This window comes from Neoarius graeffei, chromosome 24 (assembly GCF_027579695.1).
Source record: "Neoarius graeffei isolate fNeoGra1 chromosome 24, fNeoGra1.pri, whole genome shotgun sequence".
Taxonomy (NCBI): Eukaryota; Metazoa; Chordata; class Actinopteri; order Siluriformes; family Ariidae; genus Neoarius; species Neoarius graeffei.
In genome coordinates this window covers 44,328,671-44,354,757 of record NC_083592.1, presented here as the reverse complement: position 1 = coordinate 44,354,757, position 26,087 = coordinate 44,328,671, and the positions used below count along the sequence as shown (strand labels likewise).

Genomic DNA, 26,087 nt, shown 5'->3' with positions numbered 1-26,087 from the left:
GTGTACCCCGCCTTTCGCCCATAGTCAGCTGGGATAGGCTCCAGCTTGCCTGCGACCCTGTAGAACAGGATAAAGCGGCTAGAGATGATGAGATGAGATGAAGTTTGGACATGGTGTAAATTTTTTGAAACAATTACATTTTCTAAATTTTTGAATCTTGACAAAATCTTTTGCTTTTCCACAGTCGCGTCTTAAAATATTTTGGAGTAGCCGACATTGCTTTCTCTCATTTGCGACTTTGACATCCATTACTTCCACAATGAGCTGGACAGCATGACATTTGATGAAAAACAGTAATTGATTCACAACGAAATGACATTTAGCCGTAGTCTTTTGCTTCAATTGAAAAAGCCCACTTTAACTCGATGTCCTTTCTGGCAAAAGTTTCACAGCACTTATAGAGTGCACTCCAATGGGCCATCTCCAGGTAATTACAGTCACTTGTTTGCCAGGCACAGGCACTGTATCCACCTTAAGCAGGAGCTTCTTCCTTTCAGGCACGAAAGACAATAAGCCCCATCGACCTGGCAGAAGCTGGATGCCAATTTCCAGATATTTAACTTTTTTAACTCTATTGGACTTGCCACTTCATTACGATAGATTTTATAGCAAAGACATCAAATTGTGTGGAGGACTAAACGCATGGGGGTGCTGCTATAACTTATTGAATTTCCTGCCCGCAATTACATCAGCAAACGGCCGCTCTATTTACCTGTGTAGACAACTCCATTTATTTCTATTGACATGTTGATGCTGCTAATGCCGTTGGTAGACAGGTTCAATGCAGTCTCTTGTCTGTCATCTGTCAAGAGAGGAGCCAGAGAGAGCAAGGGTGAGAAAAACTCAATATGAGCATTTATAAAAGGAACACAAGAAGCAAGAGGAGCGCGCCGCCAACTATTGGTGATAACTCATGAGTGACAGGATAAGGAGCAGTTTATTAAAAGAGTTCAGAGGGAAGGAGGGGGAGGAAAAATACTCAAAAGCATGTCACATCCATTTGAACTTTTCAGTTATCTCAGGAAAAAGTACCACACTGAGGGATCTAGATTATAAAACACAGCCCCTTTTGAACGCTGTCTTACTTTGCCCACTCATTAACGACATTAAAACATCCATTACGTTTCTGATTGCAACCCAGACTGAAGCTAAATTATTTGTTCCGTCATTTTTTTTGGACGCTGCAGCTACATTAAAGTAGGTTTTAATGCCTATCATTTCACTCTCATGTATCATTACGGGGGACTCCGAAATGTATTTTCAGACATGGTTTGAGCAAATAACATTTAACAATAATCTTTAAATTGCAGCATGTTTGACTGCATTACATCAGGCTCAACACCATGCCATAGAATTACATTCTATTTTCCCCATCATATGGTATATAAAGCGGTCTGTTATAATGATACAAAAGGAACAGTGGTGCAGAAATAACGTATTACTCATGAAAGAGAAAGATGCCACAATCTTCTCACAGACTATCATTATGAAATGCATGACTTGAGGTGTAGTTAAATCCTTATCATCTTCCTTGCAGCTAGACATCAGCGCTTCTGTTTGTTGTTTAACGGTTATGATTTGACACGGTTTTGTGTAACACCGAAAATATATATCGAATTAACTGTATTATAGGTTGTAATATTATGTCATTATGATTATTTCACTTCATGATTAGGTATCCTTTAGTCTGTGGAGTCGAAAAAGTAATTCATGCACTACAGAGACTCGGGAGAGGAAAGTATTAGGGGGATAATATTACAGTTAAACTATATGTTAGAAACAGCTACTTAAAAAAAAATCCTCAGTTCCCTCCAGCTAATGCCTCACTCCAAATATAGCATGTGACTTAAAAAGAGATTACTAAGATTCAAAACTTATATTTAAGCATTTTACTCATTCACTGAATGGCTATATTTGGAGTATATACATATTAATAGGTCTATATATATCTCAAACTATATATAACCAAATATATACAGTAAGAAGATTTCCTCTCGAGTAAGTCATAACTGATCTCAGGGGTGTTGAACTGAATTTCAGCCAGGACCACGTCAGCATTTTTGTAAGTGGTTGAAAGGCTAGAAACTAAGGCGACTATGCTTTATAACATATTATTATGAATGTATCTACTCTCTAATTATGGTCATGAGTCAGCTGACCATATTTATTTTTGTTTCATAATGATGACATGAATTGTATTAATTCTTACCACAGCTTCTTTACGGTAGCCGTAAAGACCCAAAATATACCGGCGTATCTTTGCTAAGAAGGCGGCACGGTGGTGTAGTGGTTAGCGCTGTCGCCTCACAGCAAGAAGGTCAGGGTTCGAGCCCCGTGGCCGATGAGGGCCTTTCTGTGTGGAGTGTGCATGTTCTCCCTGTGTCTGCGTGGGTTTCCTCCGGGTGCTCCGGTTTCCCCCACAGTCCAAAGACATGCAGGTTAGGTTAACTGGTGACTCTAAATTGACCGTAGGTGTGAATGTGAGTGTGAATGGTTGTCTGTGTCTATGTGTCAGCCCTGTGATGACCTGGTGACTTGTCCAGGGTGTACCCCGCCTTTCGCCCGTAGTCAGCTGGGATAGGCTCCAGCTTGCCTGCGACCCTGTAGAACAGGATAAAGTGGCTAGAGATAATGAGATGAGATGAGATCTTTGCTAAGAACATACACATCCTCAGTCTCCCACACGTCTTATTTTCACTCTGCATTATTCCCTTTCATCAATATTTTTGTAGATCAGTGTCGGGATTTGGAGTCAGTCATTGTATCAAAGGCTGTTAACACCGTGTACGGCCCTGAAGCGGTTTTCGACACTCGTCAAATGCTGCACGTATGCCTTCATTTTAAAAAAGCATTTCAACCCACAAGAGCTTTGTGAAATGCTTTTTTAACCCTCATCCTACCATGCTATTTTACACCTTAATCTTACCATGTGGGGTCCGTTTGGACCCGAATACTTTTCTTTAAAATTAAAGCTTATAAAGACAAAATCACCAGATAAGTTTTGTTCAGAACATCTTGTATTAATAACAGCAATACACTAAAGGGCCCAAGGCATAAAGAACACACTTAACCTTCATCCTACCAGCCAATTTTACATACACAAACTACCAGGCGGGGTCCGTATGGACCCCAGGAGGGAATACCTTGAAATCAATGCAGTAAGAACCAATTCAATGCAGCAAACAGACATAACTTTATTGAAGAACAAAATCCACTATGGCTGAATATCAATGATGTATTATAAATGCAATAACATTGCAATAATATTGCAATAACTAGCATACATGTAGCAAATTATAGCGCCACAAAAAAAATTGGCATTATATACATGATTTTTGCAGCTCATGCAGCTGTAAAACATTCTGGATTACAACTTAGGTCTTTTCTTACAGAATTTAAAACAAAAAAGTAATTGTAAAATAATTTAGGGCTTTTGTTTTGCAGCCTGTGCTTATTGCAGCAGTGGGGTCCACACGGACCCCAAGAAGGAATGCCTTGGTAGTTTCATTATGGAACATAAAAGAAATAAAAGAAGTTAACTTTCAGTGTGCTATTCAATTATAAAATGAAAGACAGATAAACTTTACTCTGGGGTCCGGTTGGACCCCAGTAACAAATTAATTATACCTTCACAATGCAAAAAGCTGATCTTCCGGTGCTTTAATGTTTTAATTAAGACATAAATTCCGACAAATTCATAAAACGGTGAGGCAGTATGTCACATATTTTTAAAATGGCAAACAAACATATAGGTGCGGGGTCCAGATGGACCCCACTTGGTAGGATGAAGGTTAAAAATTTTATTTGTAAGGGACCATGTGCAATATTAAACATAAATGTTTTCAAACCTGAAACCACTACTGTTTAGTTTGTTTTACTTTCCATCACTATTTAAGTCCATAAGGTGAATAATAATAATAATAATAATAATAATAATAATAATAATAATAATAATAATAATAATAATGAGACTGTCAATGATGGCGTAGCTCACTCTGGCCCCATCTAGTCCAGAAGGAACGATCTAAAGTGGGCCACCTTGCGCAATAAATGTTGAAAACTATATACACTATATACAAGCTATATATAGAAGCTATAGACATTCTAGGAACACTGACCTATTTGCCAGAAAGAATCCAAAATGGTGAGGAATTGACTGAGAAGAAGCAATTTTTGTTGAACTGCTCATTAAGGCTTAATTAGTCCATAACTTCATTAATAATTGTAATTAAGCAAATCCAGGTAGAAGTTATATGTACCCTAGGTACCCCTACCTTCATGCCAGAAAGAATCAAAATTGGTGAAGAATTGAGGGAGAAGAAGCGATTTGTGTGGAAACTGCTCGTTAGGGATTGATTAATTACTCCATATCTTCATTATTAATTGCAATTATGCAAATTTGGGTAGACGCTATATGCACCCCAGGCAGACCTACCTTCCTGCCAAAAAGAATAAAAATCGATGAAGAATTGAGAGAGAAGAAGCGATTTTTGTGAAATGTGGACGACGTCAGGTGGACAACGGATGACTAACAACGGTTGATGGACGGACAACACATGATGGCATAAGCTCAACGTCTGTCAGCCGGGTGAGCTAATAAATGGAAAAAAATTTGTTTATTCACTGTCCTACTGTCTTCTGTCACAAGCTCACCTAGTGGTTTGCATGTCCACCTCTCGAATGGGAGATCATCATAAAAATGGTATCTACTGCCATTTGGCGAGGCACGCCGCAATACAGATGCAAGTAGGGAGTCAAACTCTTGTGGTTACCAGAGGACCAGCCCCCCACTCTAACCCTAGCTATGTAATAGGTGAGAAGCCGAGGGCTATAGAAATGGAGATCGGCACCACCCAATGAACCTTAAGGGTCTGGTTAGTACTGGGACAGGAGACTGCCTGGGAGGACCAGGTCCTGGCATGGGACGGACTTTGACTGTCTTCTGTCAATAGATACAGGATGTCTTCAACATCTCCTGTCTCCGTCCCTCACGTTTCACTCATACTGTTGTTCTACACTCACTGTTTGCATGTTAACTGGCTTGATATTTGCGTTCTCGGGCTGCCTCCAAGAATAGAACTCTGAATGTGATTTGATACAGCTTCTTCGTGAGAATGTTGGGTCGTAGTGTACAACGAGCCAAATCAATAATGCGATTTTTATGCAAGTTCACACAGGCTGAATGGCATGAGGGTGTGTTAGGGGTCCCCTACATTTAAAGATTTTTCATGCTGATTTAAAAAAATCCATAGCTTTAAAAGCTCTATTATGCATTACTGACTGACATCAAACAGGTGGTTAAAACTGAGATTTCATTTGATTTTCATCTTTAAGTTGCAAGTCCACGTTACAAATAGAGTACTTTACAAGTTGTATAATTATTGTGAAATATGTGCGTTACATTTTTGTGATAATTTTTAATGAAAATTCATTACACATACCTATGTTGTTGAGCTTGATATTCATCGGCAGCTGGCTGGCCATGGTGAAGAAGTTATGCTGAAGCGCGTGCTGCATGATCCTCTGCTGCTCCTCAGCCATCAGCATCACCTTCTTCTCCGGTGGCTCTCCAGCTTCCAGCTTCTCTCTCAACTGCTCAAGGGCAGCCGCCTGTACGACCGCTGCAGCCTGGGCAGCTTGGGCGGCCTGTGCAGCTGCAGCTGTGCCGTGGTGCCCACCCAAGGGCATGGGGATGCCCACCCGGTTAGTCAGGCAGCTAGAGAGGATGGAGTCTTCTGTGGAACAGAGTGAAAGGATACAGTCAGATCTACTGAAGACTTGGGTTTGACCCTGGGTTGTGGCAATGGGTAAGGGCTTAAAAAATGCAAAAGATAGGTATACAGATATCAAAAAGGATTACTTGAGACTTATGTAAACAAGAGTCATCAGGAGATGACATATCCCCCCAGCCCCAACATGAAGCCCCACTCCAAATTTTCCTAAGTTGAATTGGTTGCCATGGAAATATGGAAAAAATAAAAATCACAGAAATCCCAAACTGTCAAAAGGCACAGCTCCTCTAGTCACTTAACATAACTGTGAGGTTTCGTGAAAAAATCCCTAATAGTTTTTGAGTTATGTTCCAGAAACTAAAATGTTTACAGACAGACAGACAGATGGATGGACAGACAGATGGACAGAGCGATAGCTATATCCCCCCGCATTATATGCCAGGGGGATAAAAATCGAAGAGCGCCATCTTTGATGAAAGTCTGTGTAAGCATTTTAACGCCATTAGATTTTCACAGCCTAGTAAATTTAAAAATGTTAAACAATCAGTATATACATTTTGATTCCTTTAAAGTGCCATTCCACCACTGGATGTATTCTTTGGCATAAAATACAATATATTTTGACAACATATATAAATGGTATCACTAGATAGAGAAATCTTTTAGCTTCAAAATGATATATCAAACATAATTTTTTGACAACGACAAGTATATTAATTTTGCGACCAAAGTCACCTACCCTTTTAATTTCCGCGCGTGATGTCATCGGCAGGTTCCCCTTCTTGTGTACCACGTGACGTGTGACGTGGCACATATTATCAGCAATGGCGGATAGAACGCGATAAAAATAATACCAATAAATCTAGCTAATACCAATAAATCTAGCTAACTGAAAGATTAACTCAAAATTTTTCGCAATTTTTTTGGCCCCCATATACGAGGAGAAATGACTCTCTCACTTTGGGGGTTTCCTGGTCTAAAAATAGACCGACACGTGGTACACAAGAAGGGGAACCTGCCGATGACATCACGTTTCACTACCGCGCGGAAATTAAAAGGGTAGGTGACTTTGGTCGCAAAATTAATATACTTGTCGTTGTCAAAAAATTATGTTTGATATATCATTTTGAAGCTAAAAGATTTCTCTGTCTAGTCATGTTGTCATAAAATATATTGTATTTTATGCCAAAGAATACATCCAATGGTGGAATGGCACTTTAATAAAAGAGAATTCTAAAAATGTTTAAAAATGCAAGTACATTCAATTTTGGCTTATTAATAGAGACGGCAAATTATATGTATTTGTGCAATGTTATACTGGATAAAATACTGTACATTGTCTGTTATATAAACCTGTTTGATGCATGTAGTATACAAGAGTCATCAGGAGATGACATATCCGCCCGACCCCCACATGAAACCCCACTCCAAATTTTCCTAAGTTGAATTGGTTGCCATGGAAATACGGAAAAAATAAAAATCACAGAAATACCAAAATGTCAAAAGGCACAACTCCTCTAGCCACTTAACATAACTGTCAGGTTTCGTGAAAAAAAAAATCCTAATAGTTTCTGAATTATGCTCCAGAAAATAAAATGTTTACAGACGGATGGACAGAGTGATCGCTAGATACTCCAGCCTTACATGCCGGGGGAATAATAATCTGCAACATGCAGTTACCAGAAGTGTTTGCTCTGTAAAAAGAGGCATCATGTGGTCATGGGAGTCAAACACAAAAATCATTCTCTGTTCTATTTTAACCCGTGTGGTGATGAGTCTATAAATACTGACAGCGCTTTAAAAAGGCTTTGATCCTTTGAGGAATCTGTGCGTGTTTGTGTCTTTTTCCATATGGCCACATTACTGAATCACATCTCTCTGCCTTCAAATATTCCCACCAGTGCAATGCGGAAACTGGCAGCTTGGGCAAGAGGAAGTACTGCAAGCTGTTTCCTGTCTGTACTGATGGCCACCCAGGCCACAAAGCACAACAAGCGTGAGTATGAGAAGGACACTACTGGTGGAAAGAAATTGCTTTTCTTTCAATTTTTGACAGGATTCAATTGCAATTGCACCATGGACCAAATTACATTTTATTCAGAGGCATATATAAATAGATGTCGAGGCCACATGTGGCTTTACAAGTATTTTATTCTTTGCAGTGCTGATAGATAGCTAGAACTATATGAATTGAATTGTTTAATAAGAAAACTGGAGTCGAATTCATTTATTTACACTTTTCTAACAGTGAAAGTCCACTGCTGTAAACATTTGGCATATACAACATGGCTTCTTTTATATTTTATAAAAATAGATTAGAGCTGTAAAACTCATTAAATAAATCTAGGACGTCATTTACAAGCGCGGATATGAAGTAAACTTCAATAATTGAAAAAGTTTTTTTTAAATGAAGGTAATCAACATATTTTGCCTTGAGAAAGGGAGAACTACATGCAATGTATGAGAAACATCTCACTTTCTTTTTAATACAAATGGCTGTTCTGTGAATTTATGCTACGTACAAGGGTGCTAATTAGTAAGCGATGAAATGTTAATTTTATTTGGGTGTAATTCACCTATTTGCTTCACTAATTTTTGTCCATAATCTGAATGTAATTCTTCTTCTTCTTTGTTTTTAACTAATATTCTCTGTTGTATTGTCTATGTAAATCCTAATTAGATTTTTTTCTTTCTCTGCAAGAGAACATGCATGTAAAATATTTCTTTAGTACAAAAGCAAGCCTTCTCACCTTTCTTCATGATTGGTGTGTGGGCCATTTGGCCTCCATTAGGGGTTCCTATACCAATGTGGGAGATGGGGAGTTTGGGTGAGGGCAGCAGGGTTGGGGTGCCCACAGGCGAGTAGTTGAAAAGGGCTGAGCCATAACTCTGTCTACGTCCTTCGCGCCGGTTGCTGTCAATGGCTGCCTGAAGTTCCCCAGGTGAGCTCAGCCCTCGCTTTTCACATTCATATGGGTAGAGGTACTTCATATACCTGAGCAGAGCAAAAAGATGTAACAGGAATTCTTAATGATGGGAAACAACAATGCAAACTTGAAAAATAAAAGATCGCTTGAAAGGACACCTGTTTTGCCCTGAGGTGAGTTCATGATCAGGTGAAACTAACTGCTGTAACGCTTTTTGAGATGATCAGGTTACAGGGCATGAACAAGCTCCAATTCACTCGGTCCCTATTTACTACATAGACCGTTCTCGAGAAAGGAAAATAGTGAGGGTGAAAATGGGCAGAATTAAAGGAATTTACTTGGGAGTCCTCCAAAAACACATCACTGTATCCTGTTATTTTGTACACGTATCTATTTAACATTAGATCTGAATGTTAAAAATCATATCACAAATAAAAATAGACATAGTAAAGGTGATTTTCTGGATCAAATACACAATTATCAAGGGCCTGTTGGCTTTAGTGGTCATTAAACAGCATTTTTATTATATTTATACACAAAGTAAATTCTGAGGTGAAGGAAAACATTTCATATTGTGGTATTAGTGAGGAAGTAGAACACATATTTTGTACACTGAATTTACGGGAATAATATAGGAAACTGTCCAAGGAGTGTGTTTTTTTTTAAACTGGAATTTGGAAACTGGATCCGACAAAATGGCTGACAACCCCCCCCCCCAAATTATATGGTAAATGGGGAATGTATTTGGACATGGCCCTGGACACATATTTGAATAAAAACTATAATAATTTGTGTATTATTATTAATATTAATATTATTATTATTAAGTATATATGAAGGGTGGCTACAATGCAAATTAAAAAGGACAATGCTGAAAAAGTATGAACCTGTGGTCATGATATCCTTGTCACTGTGTTCTTTTATTTCTTTTATCCCCTCAAATCATGTCAGATATACACCTCTCTGTGTAACTGAATAATTGAATCAGACTCTAAGTTCAGGAACTGACTCGTGGTCATCAGGAGATTGAAGATGTAGGAAGTTATCAAACTCACTGGGTCCGGAGAGTGAAAGCTGCACTGGTAATCGAGGTAGGGAGGTTGAGACCTCTGGTAATCTCGCGCCATATTTTCTTATTGATGACTTCCACTAAGCCACCTTTTTCGGTGACAAGCTTGTAGAGAGTGTAGAGATCCAACACCTGCTTGGCCATGATAGGAATCCGATTCACTGGAGTCCCTACAGGAGTGGGACACACACAGACACACAATATCCACAATCAATGCCATTAACTCTGGCTTATCGATGGGTCTATCTGCTGCTTACGAGGCCAATCAGTCTGGCATAAGTAAAATGTCCGACAGGCTCGTTCTCCTACTTGAAAAAAAAAATCACTTTTAAACCGCTCAATCAAAAGTCTCCAGTGTCTGGTGGAAATGTATTGGCAATGCATTTCTGATAAAAAAAAATGTTCAGGGCTTGACAAGACATCAATCACCTTTTACAAGCTATTACATGTACAAGTGTGTGTGTGTGTGTGTGTGTGTGTGTGTGTGTGTGTGTGTGTGTGTATATGGGTCATTCTAGAATTCAGAGTACATTTCACGTCTCCAAGATAAACCTTTTGTTATTTTCCACCAAAGAAATCTTTATTGAATCAGTTTTGAACAATAATCCAAATTATGACAAATTTTCACCAATAGCAATGCTTGATGTACATTTTAGACTCAATTTATCCATAAAACATTAGCTAAATGACTCCCACTCCTCCCCCACATTATTGGCTGTCTTTGACTCCTGATTCATACATTCAACCTGAATAAACACAAAGTGATTCAGTCTAACAATCTGTTTTTTGGGGGGCTTATTCTATTAACTGTTATAAAATCACCTGCATAGAAAGTCTGTTTTCTGTATTATGTGAAATTCCAGTAATATATATATATATATATATATATATATATATATATATATATATATATATATATATATATATATATATATATTATCTGTCCCAATGCACTTGTCATCTCTGTTATAAAACCGCATAAAATCCACAAAGACTTTTAATAATACGTATGACACCTGCACCGAGAGACGTCACTTCCTCTGGCAGGAAACTTCAGAAAGGCAGTGAGGTCTGTTCTGTTTCTTCTCTCATTAATTTGAACAAAATGTTGAGGATACACCAACAGTAGATTAATTGTTCGTTAAATCTGTTATTGTGATATTGGAGTGAATCTCTCGCTCATTTTTAAAAAAACAATAATATGATTAAAATCCATAAAATTCTGTTTCTATACATGCCATGTGGTAGCTAGTTTGAGGTTAGCATGTGGAGTTAAGACACAAAATGGTGGGAAATGTCAACTCTGTTATCGCCAATTCTGTTAATGGATTGCCCAGTTTAACGATGACAGAGCTGACGATGACTAACAGAGTCAATGCTTCAAATCTACCCGCAATTGTAGAATTTATTACACACACACACACACACTATATATATATATATATATATATATATATATATATATATATATATATATATATATATATATATATATATATTCCTAAGTAAGGAACAAAACACTTTTGGGTGTGTTGTTTTGGGAAAATAATCAAGGATGGGGTGGTGTGATATGACCCAACATGAAGTGGAGTTACTTCCATCCTGAAGTTGATTAACTATCATAGAACGGCATGTCCTGAACTGCTTTATCACTCTTATGCTACAGCAATTTGCCAAAAAAAAAATCTGTTGCTAAATACAAAATGACCCATCATATTTTGAATCTATTTATAGTTAAAGATTCCTGTTATCACTTACGTCATAGCAGCTAGAAACAGCTGTTCCCTCACCAGCTACATTTTGGTTTCTCTTCAAGTTCTCATCTCATCTCATTATCTGTAGCCGCTTTATCCTGTTCTACAGGGTCGCAGGCAAGCTGGAGCCTATCCCAGCTGACTACGGGTGAAAGGCGGGGTACACCCTGGACAAGTCGCCAGGTCATCACAGGGCTGACACATAGACAAAGACAACCATTCACACTCACATTCACACCTACGGTCAATTTAGAGTCACCAGTTAACCTAACCTGCATGTCTTTGGACTGTGGAGGAAACCGGAGCACCCGGAAGAAACCCACACGGACACGGGGAGAACATACAAACTCCGTACAGAAAGGCCCTTGCCGGCCATGGGGCTCGAACCCGGACCTTCTTGCTGTGAGGCGACAGCGCTAACCACTACACCACCGTGCCGCCTCTCTTCAAGTTAATAATGCAAAAAAAAAAAAAAAATGCAATGTGTCACGTTACAGAGAAACCCAAAAGTTGTCCATCCTGTCAACATTCCTGTATCAGAAAACAAATTTACAGCTTTACCTCTTAGTTACAAGATGGAGACTCCTACAAAAAAAAAGCTAAATGTCTCCTCACAGAAAACTTCACTTTTTAAATTTATTTTTATACACCATCTGCCATACAGGTCTTTGTATTAGTTGCTACTATAGAAACAATAACATTCAAAGAAGTGCATTAATATAAAGCTACTGTCAATTAATCAGCACCTTCCAACCAATCAGAATAAAGCATTCAACAGTGCTGGGGTAAATGTAATTTAGTCTTCATTTGGACCAAAGTTGACACTGACATACAGTAATATTGTTGGTCATATCTCATACAGCATAATAATAATTAGATACTATACTGTATATTTCAATGGTGTTTTGTTGCTTTTTAGCAAACCAGGCCAATGACTTTGATATCACCGACCTGGACAGCAAACTCTAATCATCCTACTCTGTGCTGTTGCTTCAATCAAGAAAACAAGAAGAAAAAAAAACTTTTTAAATTTTGCCTGTCCAACACAGCTATACATTTTACCTCCTGATTTCCCAAATACAAAAATCCCCTGTGATAATTCGTGCTCACGCTTTAATGCCAGGCCGTAAAAGAGCGAAGAAGAGTAGTCTTTTGTGTGAATTGGAGAGCGGCTGACCTCCAGATAATTAACCTGTATTTTGCTGATAGAGTTCCATTGTGCCCATTGGATTTACCATAATAGCAATCAATACTCAAAGAAATATAGTGCAAACAACAGCAAGCACAGCTTTGGCTATGAAAAGACAGCGGAGAGTAGAGGAATGGTCTATGGCAGTAAAAACACATCAATTAAGCCTTATAATTACGGCTTCATTTTGCCTCTCTGGCATGTGAACTAAGGGACACGATTTAAGTAAATGATTTATCTGCACTTGTGCACTGAACAATGATGGAATTACATTTAAAGTAGTAGCACCATCTAAAACAATCAATTGCTATTTCTAACTTCTAACTTCACCCTGAACTGTCCATACATCACATGCCATTAATGAAAAAAGTTGAAAAACTTTTCTGTTTTATGCGTTCATGCATTTTTCTTTCCCTTGTTCTTTTTTTTTTTATTGATTCAAAATTACACAGAGGTAAAGTTATGGCAAGTCAGAGATCAGTCCATGCCTGTGTGCTGTGTTAATGGATAGTACTTTCCTACTGTATTTACAGAACCAGTCATAAGTTTGGACACCCTTTCTAATCCAATGGTTTTTCTTTGTTTTTATTAATTAAAAGTCAATTCATGTCTTAAAGTAATGATGGATGTCGTTTCTCTTTACTTACTTGAGCGGTTCTTGACATAATATGGATTACTACAGTTGTGGAACAGGGCTATTTACTGTATTTTTATTATTTATTATTTACTGCTTGATCTCAAACACATTAAGAAGGCAAGAAATTGCACTAATTAACTTTTGACGAGGCATCTGTTAATTGAAAAGTATTCCAAGTGACTACCTCATGAAGCTGGTTAAGATAATGCCAGTAGTGTGCAAAGAGTCACCAAGGTAAATGCTGGCTACTTGAAGAATCTAAAATATGAAACATATTTGTTTTTTAACACTTCAATTCCATATATGTTCCAGATGTTATTTCATAGTTCTGATGTCTTCAGTATTGTTCTACAATGTAGAAAATAGTCAAAATATAGAAAAACCTCTGAATGAGTTGGTGTGTCCAAACTTTTGACTGGTACTCTATCCAAATTTACTGGATATGAGCAATCGCAAACTCTGATTGGCTACTCTACTATACTAGGATATCAGCTCATACTCCGTGAGTAGAGAAAAACAAAATGGTGGAGCGCCTCAAGTCAGATATATCACTTTGTTAGCAAGTATTTAAAAGAAACAGAAATAGCTAAATAAAAGAATATAGTTTTTTTGCCCCCAATAGCTCCTGTTCCACACTCCAGCTCAGTCGGTGGCAGTAATGCACCTTTAAGTTGGTTTGCCAACCACCAAAAAAAGAAGAAAAGAAAATGGCGGAGCGTGTTACTGACTCAACCGAGGACAAAATAAAATCTCTACTTGAAAACAAAACCCCAAAAAATACAAAAAAAAGCAACAAAATATGGAATAAAAGTATCTGATGGTAAGAATGTATATTTTTTATTTTTCAAGAATTATTATTATTATAGCATTTTTTCACAAATTTCTCCTGTCATTTCACCGGTTTGTTTACATTCCATACATGTCAACCTTTGGTCAATCAAACCTGTATAACCAACCTCCAAAATCCGTATTTCCCTTATAAAATCCGTATAAGATGAAATTAAAATAATTTACCTAAAATTTGAATGATAATTAACAATGATATATCCCAGTTACTTTTTATTCAATATTAATAACAATAAACCTTCAGAATGAATACAAAGATCCAATATTTGACAAAAACACAAAGTGTTATCAGCGTAGTTACGAAGGAAATACTTCGTTGTTTGGAGACAGGTTTCACTGAGCGGCTATTATGCACGAGACTTCATATTAGCCACAAAGTCAGGAAAATCTGTTCGTAAAATTACGTTATAATGACCAAATACAATTAAAAGTATTTTTCCAGTCTCACCTGTGAAAGGTAATCCCATGTGATCTCGTTTGGACGGTAAACCTGTTGGTACAGTTAAACGCAGCACATGAATGAGGCATCTTTATTCTCGGCTACTGTCTAGACGCTATACCAGAGACGGGTGAAGAATCTCCACTTTACCACATCCAATATGGCGGCGAGGATGACATATGATTCTACGCAGAAGGCGGCATCTATGACTTCACGGTTGGCGGGATTCTCGCAATGCAGTGTGTGCATGATCAAAAGTGGAACGAAGTCTCGCTACCACAAGATAACGCGCGATTTCATAAGACTCTTTACTGGCTGTCTGTGGTGTACAGTACGTTTGTAAATGTTATGTGCTCTTTTATCATCATGGGAATTGATTATAGCTCTAAATAAATATTGAAGTTTTTTTTAAAGAATCCGTATAACTTTATTTATACGCCCGTATACTACGTTTATTGAATCAAATCCGTATAAAATACGGACATTCCGTAGAGGTTGACATGTATGACATTCTAAGCGGAAATGATTTTGTCGGATCTTTTGTATAAAGTTTTTATTCATCGAATTTGCAAAAAATAACAATAAAAATGCTCTGTTTCTCAAAAACCAGTAAATGTGGATAGAATAAAAAAGTTATTCCACTCAATCTTGTCTTATATGGTTTATAGCCAACTCAGTGCTACGCACCTCAGCGGGTATCAGCTCATGTACGACTCGATTTCGTGGAATAGCTGTTAATTTTATATATATATATATATATATATATATATATATATATATATATATATATATATATATATATATATAAAGCAGTTACTTTAATGTTGTCTAAAAGTCAAGTATATGCCTATGGCTCCTGAGGATCGACTCCAGCCTCTAATTTAAGAGTATGTTTACAATTAAAAGAAAAGAACATCAAACTCACTCTTCTCTTCATCTCATCCATAAAACTCATTCCTAATACACAGTGCCCAAAGATAATCATTAAAACAATTATTTATCCACAAACACAAAAGACTAATGTAAATGAGTATAGGGCGATAAATAAAAACGGGCTCGACAAAAGCCAGCATCAGGCTGAATCTAAACCCAGACAAGCCCCTTTACAGTGAGATTTATGGGCACTCGATGGCCAAGGTGATGCATGCGGTCTCTCTGATTCCCTGAAAGAGATACAGCGAATAAAAGCCGCAATGAGCTTTTGTCAGGCCAAGCAACCCGATGTGGCTATGCATCATAATGACAATGAATGATTACATGAAAAAAAAAACATGTTCAACCTGAACCCCCCCCACCTCCTACTAATTGCTTGTGCGCTAAAAATGTGGAATTGACGAAGGAGTGAAGGGTTTTAGCTGCAGTGATGGGAGCAAGTCATCTCCTCAGCTTTCTTCATCTGTAATGCATTTTCTTCACACACTTCATGAGGTAATGGAAAAGAGGGGGCTGTGCTTCGATGCTTACACTCACTCCCAAAAAAACACAGTATGAGAAAGCACCTTGATTCACGTATATGAAACAGGAAATTGAAACAGGAAACCAGAGGAGCTCACGAACTGAACAACTTTCATGAACGTGACTTAGAAAAACAGAGAGAGACAGGTTTGTCCGCATCCTGGGACTGAAATAAAAAACAGATCACGTGGCAAAGATTTGGTAGCTAGTCAGAAGTCATTAAAAATATGCTACACAGCCATGTTTGTTTACGTCGGCACGACATTCGACCTGCGCATGTGCAATGTACCATGCTATCACTTGCCTCGCTAGTCATGATCATAATACGTAGCTCTACACACACAGAAATGCTCGCTAAGCCACAGCCGTGACTCGAGTCGGCCAGAAAGCTTGAAATTGTGATGTCAGTTCATGGTATATCCAGGATATACCATGACTGACTCACACCATATCCATTTTTTAAATTTTCGACGTCATGAGATACATTGCTTAATCAATGGTGGAACTATTTTATGTCACGTGAGCCATCCTTGGCCAATCCCTGCACGGGAATTTTTTGATGAAGGATATAATTTGCAATAACAGCACCGGGACGTTTCACTGTGTGTATCAGTCCTGCTTGTCATATAAATGTCCACTTCCTTGTTCTGACTGGTTACTCTGGTAGTGTTAGCAACATAATCAACGAACATGGCAAATAATACTTTTCAGGAATATAACTTTTGACTTAAAAAATGAGAGCTAGTCAGATGAAGATGAAAAGGAAGAAAGGATGACAGTTTTACTGAAGCAAAGTCCTTTAACTGGAACGTACAACTCATTGTGAGCTAGCTAGCCCGCTAGCCGACGTGCTATAAAGTGAGTGTGGCTTCTTAGGGATCTATTTCCGTTTGCGGAGCAAAAATAAACGGAACATTTGGCCATATTGTGTCCAAAAAGTCACTTCAAATTCCCTCCCGTGCCAGGACTTGGTCTTCCCAGGGAGTCTCCAATCCTAGTACTAACCAGGCCCCGATCTCTGTTTCTACAGCCCTCGGCCTCTCGCCTATTACATAGCTCATGTTATAGTGGGGGCCCAGTCCTCTGGTACCTGTGAGAGTTTGACTCCATGGCATACCTCGCCAGATGACAGTAGATACCATTTTTATGATGGTCTTTGGTATGACCCGACCACGAGTAGAACTCGCAATCTCTTGGTTGAGACACGGACACATTAACCACTAGGCCAGCTCACGGTTAAAATGTGACTTCCTTGATATTAATTTCTTGTTTATGGAACTGTTACATAAAAGCAAAATCACACTCGAGGTTTTGATGTTGTACTGAATATCAGCCCGACCTTGTGCCTTGGACCGAATCACAGCTGTGCTGATATTCAGTATAACTGCACTCCCTCTTGTGTGATATTGCTTAATAAAGTCATACTAATATGTTTTAGTATAAATACGGAGGTGATTATAGGAAATCACACGCGTTGATTGGTTAAGAAATTCAGACTATTTCTTGATAATCACCTCGAGTGACTCGGCAAAATGGCGGCCAATCACTTTCTCACCGTAAGTGAGGAAGAATTACAGATTATGAAAGAAAATGCTGTTCCTAAAAGCACTAAACATGCTACGAAAGTTTGGTCTAAAACTATTCAAAGGGAAGGTGGAATTGTGATTTATTTTATCTATTTCAAAACAAAGTATTTCATGTGACTAGATAGACAAGTGACACAAGTCTGCGTGCATTACAGTACATTTGCATGCGGCTTTTAAAGTTTGAAATAAATTTTTTTTAGTACAATTCTTAAAAAATAATCACCTGTGTATTTATACTAAAACAATTATCCACCTCAGGCTCAGCAAATATCGGTGAATAATAACCTCCACTTCGTCTCGGTTATTATTCACCGATATTCACTTCACCTTCAGCGAATAATTGTTAAATTCACAGCGCTATTGAATTCTTAAATCAATTTTCTATAACTCCAGGGTGTACCCCGCCTTTAGCCCGTAGTCAGCTGGGATAGGCTCCAGCTTGCCTGCGACCCTGTAGAACAGGATAAAGCGGCTGGAGATAATGAGATGAGATGAATTTTCTATAACAGGAGCTCTGACAGTCGTTCTGACTGTAATCCAAATCAAAGGTTTATATTAATGCACTTATTCTAATATGTCATTGTTTCTATCGTAACTAACACAAGGACTTCTACAGCAGATGTTTCATATAAACAAATTTGAAAATGAACTTAAGTCCAGAGCCCAAGGGTAAAAATTATGAAATTGTAAAAATGTGGCTTCCAATTGTCCATTATTGATATTTTACAGAAATTTTGTTGAAATTTTCATTCTTCAGACAGAAACTCAACAGGTACGTTTCAACCTTTCCATACTGAATAGAAGAAGAAGAAGAAGAAGAAGAAGAAGAAGAAGAAGAAGAAGAAGAAGAAGAAGGCTTTATTTGTCACATGCACACTCAAGCACAGTAAAATTCGTCCTCTGCATTTAACCCATCTGAAGCAGTGAACACACGCATGCACACACACAAGTGAGCAATGAGAATACACACATACCCAGAGCAGTGGGCAGCTATGCTACAGCGCCCGGGGAGCAGCTAGGGGTTAGGTGCCTTGCTCAAGGGCGCTTCAGCCCAAGGCTGCCCCATGTGAATAGTCTTTGGACTGTGGAGGAAACTGGAGCACCTGGAGGAAACCCACGCAGACACGGACAGGGAGAACATGCAAACTCCACACAGAAAGGCCCCGTCACCTGCTGGGCTCGAACCCAGAACCTTCTTGCTGTGAGGTGACAGTACTAACCACTACACCACCAATATAATTTTGAAAAAAGAGAAGGTATTTCCTGAGGAATTCTGACTTTGTGACTTTTTAGCCATAAAACTATAAAAAAACAACAACAACAGAAGGTTATGTAGTCCATGTAGAGACATTTCCTCAGATGATGCAATGATACTTCCTGAAAGATTCATTGCTTCCCGGGATTCTGGTGTTACTGACATTATGTTTAATGGCTGTTTTCTTAAAATGACCTTTTTCCACATGAGCAAAGTCATTCTTCTCAGACCAGTACAAGGTCACATGCTGGTCCCCAGGCTGTAAGCCAAAAATTGACTGGTTTTTTTTTTTTTCTGAATATCTCGAGTCATTTTGAATATGTAATATTTTAGCCACAAAGCATATAAAATGTACAGTGTACATTGTGTATTATGTGAAAGTCTAACCACAAAGTGAATCACAGTGAACCAAAACCAAACAAATTCGATTTTTTAAAAATGTATTTTTGTGATATGTACAAAACACATTTCATTATCTGTTATCTCATTTGCATATAGATCTTTAAAGGAGAACTGTAATATATAAAGACTTTGGTTCCAAAACGCTATATATGAAATCCCATTGTTTTGAGAAAAATCACTTTTTCTGATTACAGGAAGTGATAAAAGGAAAACCACTGTATCCTGTGTTAAAATGTATTGACTAACTCCTTAATGATAATAAACTTCAAAAATGAAATCCAGAACTAATTAACAGCTTTTAACTGAATCAAATAATTATTTTTTTGCCAAGTCGCTACATATCCATGCCACGGCATTTCCCCCCAAAATGCTACATATCCGTTTCTATTTAAAGTGCATTTAACCGTGTTCTTTCATGACAGATTATTTTATTTTATAGATTATTTTATCAAAATGATTCATAATTCAGGGAGGCACAGTGGTGTAGTGGTTAGCGCTGTCGCCTCACAGCAAGAAGGTCCGGGTTCGAGCCCCGGGGCCGGCGAGGGCCTTTCTGTGCGGAGTTTGCATGTTCTCCCCGTGTCCGCGTGGGTTTCCTCCGGGTGCTCCGGTTTCCCCCACAGTCCAAAGACATGCAGGTTAGGTTAACTGGTGACTCTAAATTGACCGTAGGTGTGAATGTGAGTGTGAATGGTTGTCTGTGTCTATGTGTCAGCCCTGTGATGACCTGGCGACTTGTCCAGGGTGTACCCTGCCTTTCGCCCGTAGTCAGCTGGGATAGGCTCCAGCTTGCCTGCGACCCTGTAGAACAGGATAAAGCGGCTACAGATAATGAGATGAGATGAGATGAGATTCATAATTCAGCATGAAATTGTCCATTAAATGTGAGAAGTGACAAAGTGATTTCCTACTTCATGGGCACAGCCATCTTAGAAGACTTCACACCAATGGCGGCCTCTGATTGGCCAAATGGATATGTCTGGTTTTGAGAAAAATTGGTGATGGTGTTTGTTACGTTTTGGAATGAAAGGCCATACTGCAGTGTGTAAATCAATGTCAGATATCGTGTTCTGGCAAAAACTGAATATGGTACGAGTGCTGATGGTTTGGTGGCGGGAGTTTCAATTTTTCAAATTTGGCGTTTATCGCTTTTTGGAACCAAACTCGTCATATTTATCAGTTTATGTTTCAATCTGATACAAGTAAAGAAAAAACGCTGCAAGTCTATTAGGATGTGAAACTTCTTATTCTTCTTATTTTTTGTGGTATTTCTTCTTATTTCTAATTTTAGCAAAACTGTATGACCACTGCTTATTGTCAAAGCATTTTAGATCTTTTATTTACATTCCTAGCAGTGTGGCATTTCCACTTGAGCAATTCAACGATATATTTTGAAACTACTACAGCCCGAACTTAAGAAAGGCTCTGAGGAAGGAAGGAAGTTCAGGGTGATCTTTGACAAACACGGGAACACTGTGGAGTTTCCTGAATTTTCCTGTGCCACAGTTTGAGGAGTCACTCTCTCAGCTTTCAATTAGCTTCTTATTCTCCTGTGCTGGCTTTCAGGTAATGCAAAAGGCGTGAAACCCTGACTCGACATGAAGTGCTGAGGTGGCCCTGGCTGTACTCAATTTATTGTTAGTGCCTGGTAGAAATCATGAATCACTTTGGGTATTTAGCAGCATACAATGGACGATAACAGCCGCATTGTTCCTATTGCTTAAAGACCAGAAGGTGTAAAAGGGTTCATCGTTCCAAGTTGGTGTCATGACTGACGTGTGCATTCTTCAGGGTTTAATTCTTAAGCTGCCTCTAAGAAAGGACACAGTGTAAGGACTTACATGTGCTGTTCAAACACCTTATACATCACTTTTCTCCATAATGTCAACATAATCAAGACAGAGTGTTAATCTAAGAAAAAAAATCATGCCATAACAGTATTTTCTATATCCACCCTTTGTACCATGGCATGTTTAATGGAAATCTCCACCCTGAATAACTTGAGAATTAAAGGAGAACTGAAGGCAATTTTTTTATTATCAAAATCCTATTTATCTCATTTTATGGGGCGGCACGGTGGTGTAGTGGTTAGCGCTGTCGCCTCACAGCAAGAAGGTCCTGGGTTCGAGCCCCGTGGCTGGCGAGGGCCTTTCTGTGTGGAGTTTGCATGTTCTCCGCGTGGGTTTCCTCCGGGTGCTCCGGTTTCCCCCACAGTCCAAAGACATGCAGGTTAGGTTAACTGGTGACTCTAAATTGACCGTAGGTGTGAATGTGAGTGTGAATGGTTGTCTGTGTCTATGTGTCAGCCCTGTGATGACCTGGCGACTTGTCCAGGGTGTACCCCGCCTTTCGCCCGTAGTCAGCTGGGATAGGCTCCAGCTTGCCTGCGACCCTGTAGAAGGATAAAGCGGCTAGAGATAATGAGATGAGATGAGATCTCATTTTATTAAATATAGGAATGCATGTTTGATAGCTATTTTGTCACTGGTATAGCAAGTTATGAGTGTTTGAGATATGCTATGTAATATATCAGTCCATATGTCAAAGCTAGGGCCGTAAATGAGATTCGTTGAGACCTGTACGAGACATCGTAAAAATCAAAGTCCTTCCCATGCCATGTGGCGCATAGGGCGCCGCTGATCCCCGTAGCCCTCAGCCTCTCGCCTATTACATAGCTAGGGTTACAGCAGGGGGCTAGTCCTCTGGTAACTGCGAGTGTTTGACTCCCCACTCGCATCTGTATTGCAGCGTGCCTTGCCAGACAGCAGTAGGTACCATTTTTATGATGGTCTTTGGTATGACCCAAGCGTGAGTAGAACTTGTGATCTCCCAATCGAGAGGCAGACACACTAACCATTAGGCCAACTCGCGGTATGAGACATCATAGGACGGAAGTAAAACGTACAATGGAAATCAAAGTGACCGACATTTGCCAACGTTGTCAAAAGACACGTGCGCCCTCTTTCGAATGCTGATATAATCAAGCCGGAAGTTTTGTTTGTTTTGATAGCAATCAGGGAAGTTTGAAAAAAGTAGGCAGTAATCGTCATTTAAACTCATTTTTGTGCAATATTTCGTTTAGAAAACAATTCATTTGGTGGAATAAATGTGACACAAAATGCCAAGTACATGTTTTGCACCTAGTTGTGGTCTGGCTGACACGTCAGGTTTCGATGTCTCGCACAAGTCTCGTGAAGATCGCACGGATAAGTGACGCCTGCCATGGACCAAATGAACTAAATTCAACATGGCTAAAAACCGAATAGGCCGATAAGTATAATATTTAATTGCAATTAGTTGCCAATACGAGTCACGATATAAGGTTACTAAAACCGAAAACGTAATTGAATAAAACGTTAATTAAGAAATAAAGCAAGTTTAAAAATGACTTCAGTTCCCCTTTAATTACGCAAAAGAGTCATTCTATGAAAAATGACAAATTGACTTCTGTAGTTTAAAGTTCTTTCATTGACAACTTAGTCCATGTTCACTTTGGTTAACAATTTCCAATGTGCTAATCGTGCGGCCAGTAGAATTAACTCTTGCTTCATCTCTACCTAAAGAGAGCAATGCAGCAGCGCTTTAATATATCAGTCTGTCCAGCTGTCTCATCTCCACATCTGTACACTCTGCTGAAACAGATCAACTTCCAAAGCTTACAGTTTCATGCTAAAACCACCGTCAATGACATCACACTCATCAACTCATACAACGCTAACTAGCCACACCAAATCTCTACTGTTTTGTTCTGGGACTTTGAGTCCTGATGCCGCTTCTTCTACACTGGATTTCACAATAATTTAATGTGGCTGGAAAATGGTGAACGAGAAAATAAACTCTTGCTCTTTTGTTATGTTTGAGATCACTGAAAATCGCAGTCCACTGTAACTGCGCTACCAATGACCACCTGTGATGTGCTGTCACTATAGCATACAACTGATAACATCTCTCACAAACAAGGAAAATAAAGCTAGCCAATAAATTAGCACTTGTTTGTATGATTCAATATAAAAATATATAATATGTTTTGGAGGAGACTCTTCCTTTAATGCTTGATGCTGGAGGATAAGTGAGTGAGTGTGTGCGTTGTCCTATAATCATGGCTTAAACACGGGTCTGTTTGTGTTTGGCTGCCAGCCATTTTGATTTGAAAACAGATATGGCCATCTCAATCCACACAAGGCTGCGTGACAAACGAATCGTGTGTGGCAGGTTATGATTGATGATGGCAGGGGCTAAGAGACACTAGGAAGGCGAGTGACCTTTGAGCTCGGGCCAGGTCTATAGGGGCCGATAGGGTAAGTTCACTTTCAACCCGAACACAGCAGGGGAGCTTTCGAAGGGCATTGATTTTTGATGTGAACCTGACAACCTGAAGCTGGGGAGATTTTGTTCAAAGGTTTTCATTTTCATATGCAACCTGGCAGTTTCGTAGCTCAGTCATTCCAAACTAATGAAAAAAATCTGAATGAAGAAGAAGAAGAAGACTGGCTCTCATACACAGGTTTTCCTAAATTGCCAGAATTTGAAGGAAATTAACTGGATAGCTACTTCATTGCTCACTCTTAGAACAAATGGTTACGCAAGGGTTCTTCGGATGGCCAGGAGTTTTTTTTAATTGATTTACTCATTATTACAATGACATTGTATAAACAAGAGTGCTCTGAGAGCACAATATCCCCCGCTCGCAACTATGCCATAACTGGTGAAAGGCAACTGAATTGAACGAAATTGCAATATGCGTATTACCGACATATAACAAAGAATTCTGTCAAGTTTCGTGAAATTCCTCCAAAATTTGTGAGAGGAGTTGATTTCAGAAGGTGAGCACCCTTCCTGGGATGGACAGACGGATGGACAGACGGACAGACATCGCTACGACATCATCCCCCTTCAGGCCTTTCAGCCAGCGGGGGATGAAAATGATACAATAACATAACAATAAATGAATAACACAATAAAGTGCAAGCACTTATTTCCATTGTGGTCCAAAAAAGGAGTTATATGATCAACATGGGAATAAAAGTTAGAGCATACAATAACAATAAGTACAGTAAATGTTTAATACCAAATAAAAGCTGAAGACTCCTGAAAACAATAACTATTGAATAAAAATTCTACAACCTGAGACTTAAACTGGGGTTTGTACCTGAGATTCTGTATATGACTGGGCAAGCTATTTCATAACAAGGTAGTGGTGTAACAAAAAGAAGATTTACCATGGCACTTCACTGAAGGTATCTGGAGAGATGTGCTACTGGATCTTGTTCCAACTGAATGGCGATTACATGTAGGTTCAAAGAGAGCCAAGAAATAACTTGGAGCTTTACCATTGACAATATTATGAACAAGATTTAATTTGAGTTGGTTAACGCGTAACTCGAAAGTCAACATTCCAACCGATTCAAATTCCAGAGCGCCAATATGAGTTCTGGCTGGTGCATTTAAAACGAAGTGAACAACTTTGTTTTGGGTACAATGTAACTTAGTCTTGTATTTCTTAGTTAAACCAGTGTACCATGACGTGCTGGCATGGTCAAAATGACGTTGGATCAGATACAAACATCCTCTTAGTTCTGTTGTTGACATTTCTTGCTTTTCTGTAGAAGAATTTAAAGGTAGACTGCCTTTCAGATTTTTCAAGTGTAGGTATTAAAATTTTTTTCCATATTTTTGTTTAGTGGACCAAAAGCTACTGAATTCGAATCACAACCCTGTGTCCAAAATCACTCTCTACTCACTATATGGTGGACTATATGGTGAATTCGCCATTTTGTAATGCTGTCCGAATATATAGTGAGAATTATTACACCCTATATAGTGCACACAAAGCATCCTATAATGCATTTAAAATGAAGTGACCAACTTTGTTTTGGGTACACTGTAACTTAGTCTTGTATTTCTTAGTTAAACCAGTGTACCATGATGTGCTGGCATGGTCAAAATGACATTGGATCAGATACAAACATCCTCTTAGTTCTTCAAATAACAGCAGTTACGAGTTCAAAGCCTAGAGCAGATTGGCGTAAGCTCACGGCGCTATGGGTTGTCTTCTAACAGTGGGAGGGATCATCGCGTCCCACTGGCCAGCTACCGCCCGCCTCAAGCTGGGCAGCCCTCAGCCGGTAAGGTGTTGGCCCGCCACAGTCTGCCCACTTCAATGGGTGCTTGGAGAGTAGGCCAAAAGCTGAAAGACGGACTGTAATCACTGCACCAAGCAAGAAAGAAAACAAGGCAAAGATGCCAACCTTGAGGCTGGCAACCTGGAACGTCAGAACAATATATCCTGGCCTCTCTGATGACCTCCAGCAAATTAACGATGCCAGGAAAACAGCAATCATCGATCGGAAGCTACAGAGACTCAACATCAACATTGCTGCGCTGCAGGAGACAAGGCTCCCCTCCAGTGGTAGCCTCAAGGAGAAGAATTACACATTCTTCTGGCAGGGGCAGGAGCCACACGAGCACCAACTCTATGGTGTAGGTTTCGCAGTGCGAAACTCGCTCCTGTCCTCAATCGAACCACCTTCTGTGGGATCAGCACGAATCCTCTCCCTCCGCCTCGCAACCTCCTCTGGACCAGCGAACATCTACACCCCCACACTCTGCTCTACAGCTGAGGCTAAGGATGCATTCTACAAGGAGCTCGAGGCCAGGATTCAAAAGATTCCCACAAAGGAGCACCTGTTCCTGCTTGGCGACTTCAATTCCTGAGTGGGTACAGACCACAGCTCCTGGCCCTGCTGCATTGGTCGCTTTGGCATCGGCAAGCTCAATGAGAATGGCCAGCGACTGT

The 26,087-nt window shown here is 39.3% G+C and overlaps 1 protein-coding gene across 2 annotated transcripts in view; it reads right to left on the bottom strand.

Annotated features, from left to right (window-relative positions):
- The window catches only part of arid3c (AT rich interactive domain 3C (BRIGHT-like)), a 135,511-nt gene that overhangs the window by 6,820 nt on the left and 102,604 nt on the right, over positions 1 to 26,087 (bottom strand). For both annotated transcript variants that reach the window (XM_060907287.1, XM_060907288.1), the window contains 4 exons: positions 9,715 to 9,898; positions 8,483 to 8,727; positions 5,442 to 5,735; positions 713 to 802 (listed from right to left, as the gene is read on the bottom strand). In XM_060907287.1, the coding sequence (XP_060763270.1) occupies positions 713 to 802; positions 5,442 to 5,735; positions 8,483 to 8,727; positions 9,715 to 9,898 (813 nt within the window). The remainder of the gene's footprint in view (positions 1 to 712; positions 803 to 5,441; positions 5,736 to 8,482; positions 8,728 to 9,714; positions 9,899 to 26,087) is intronic.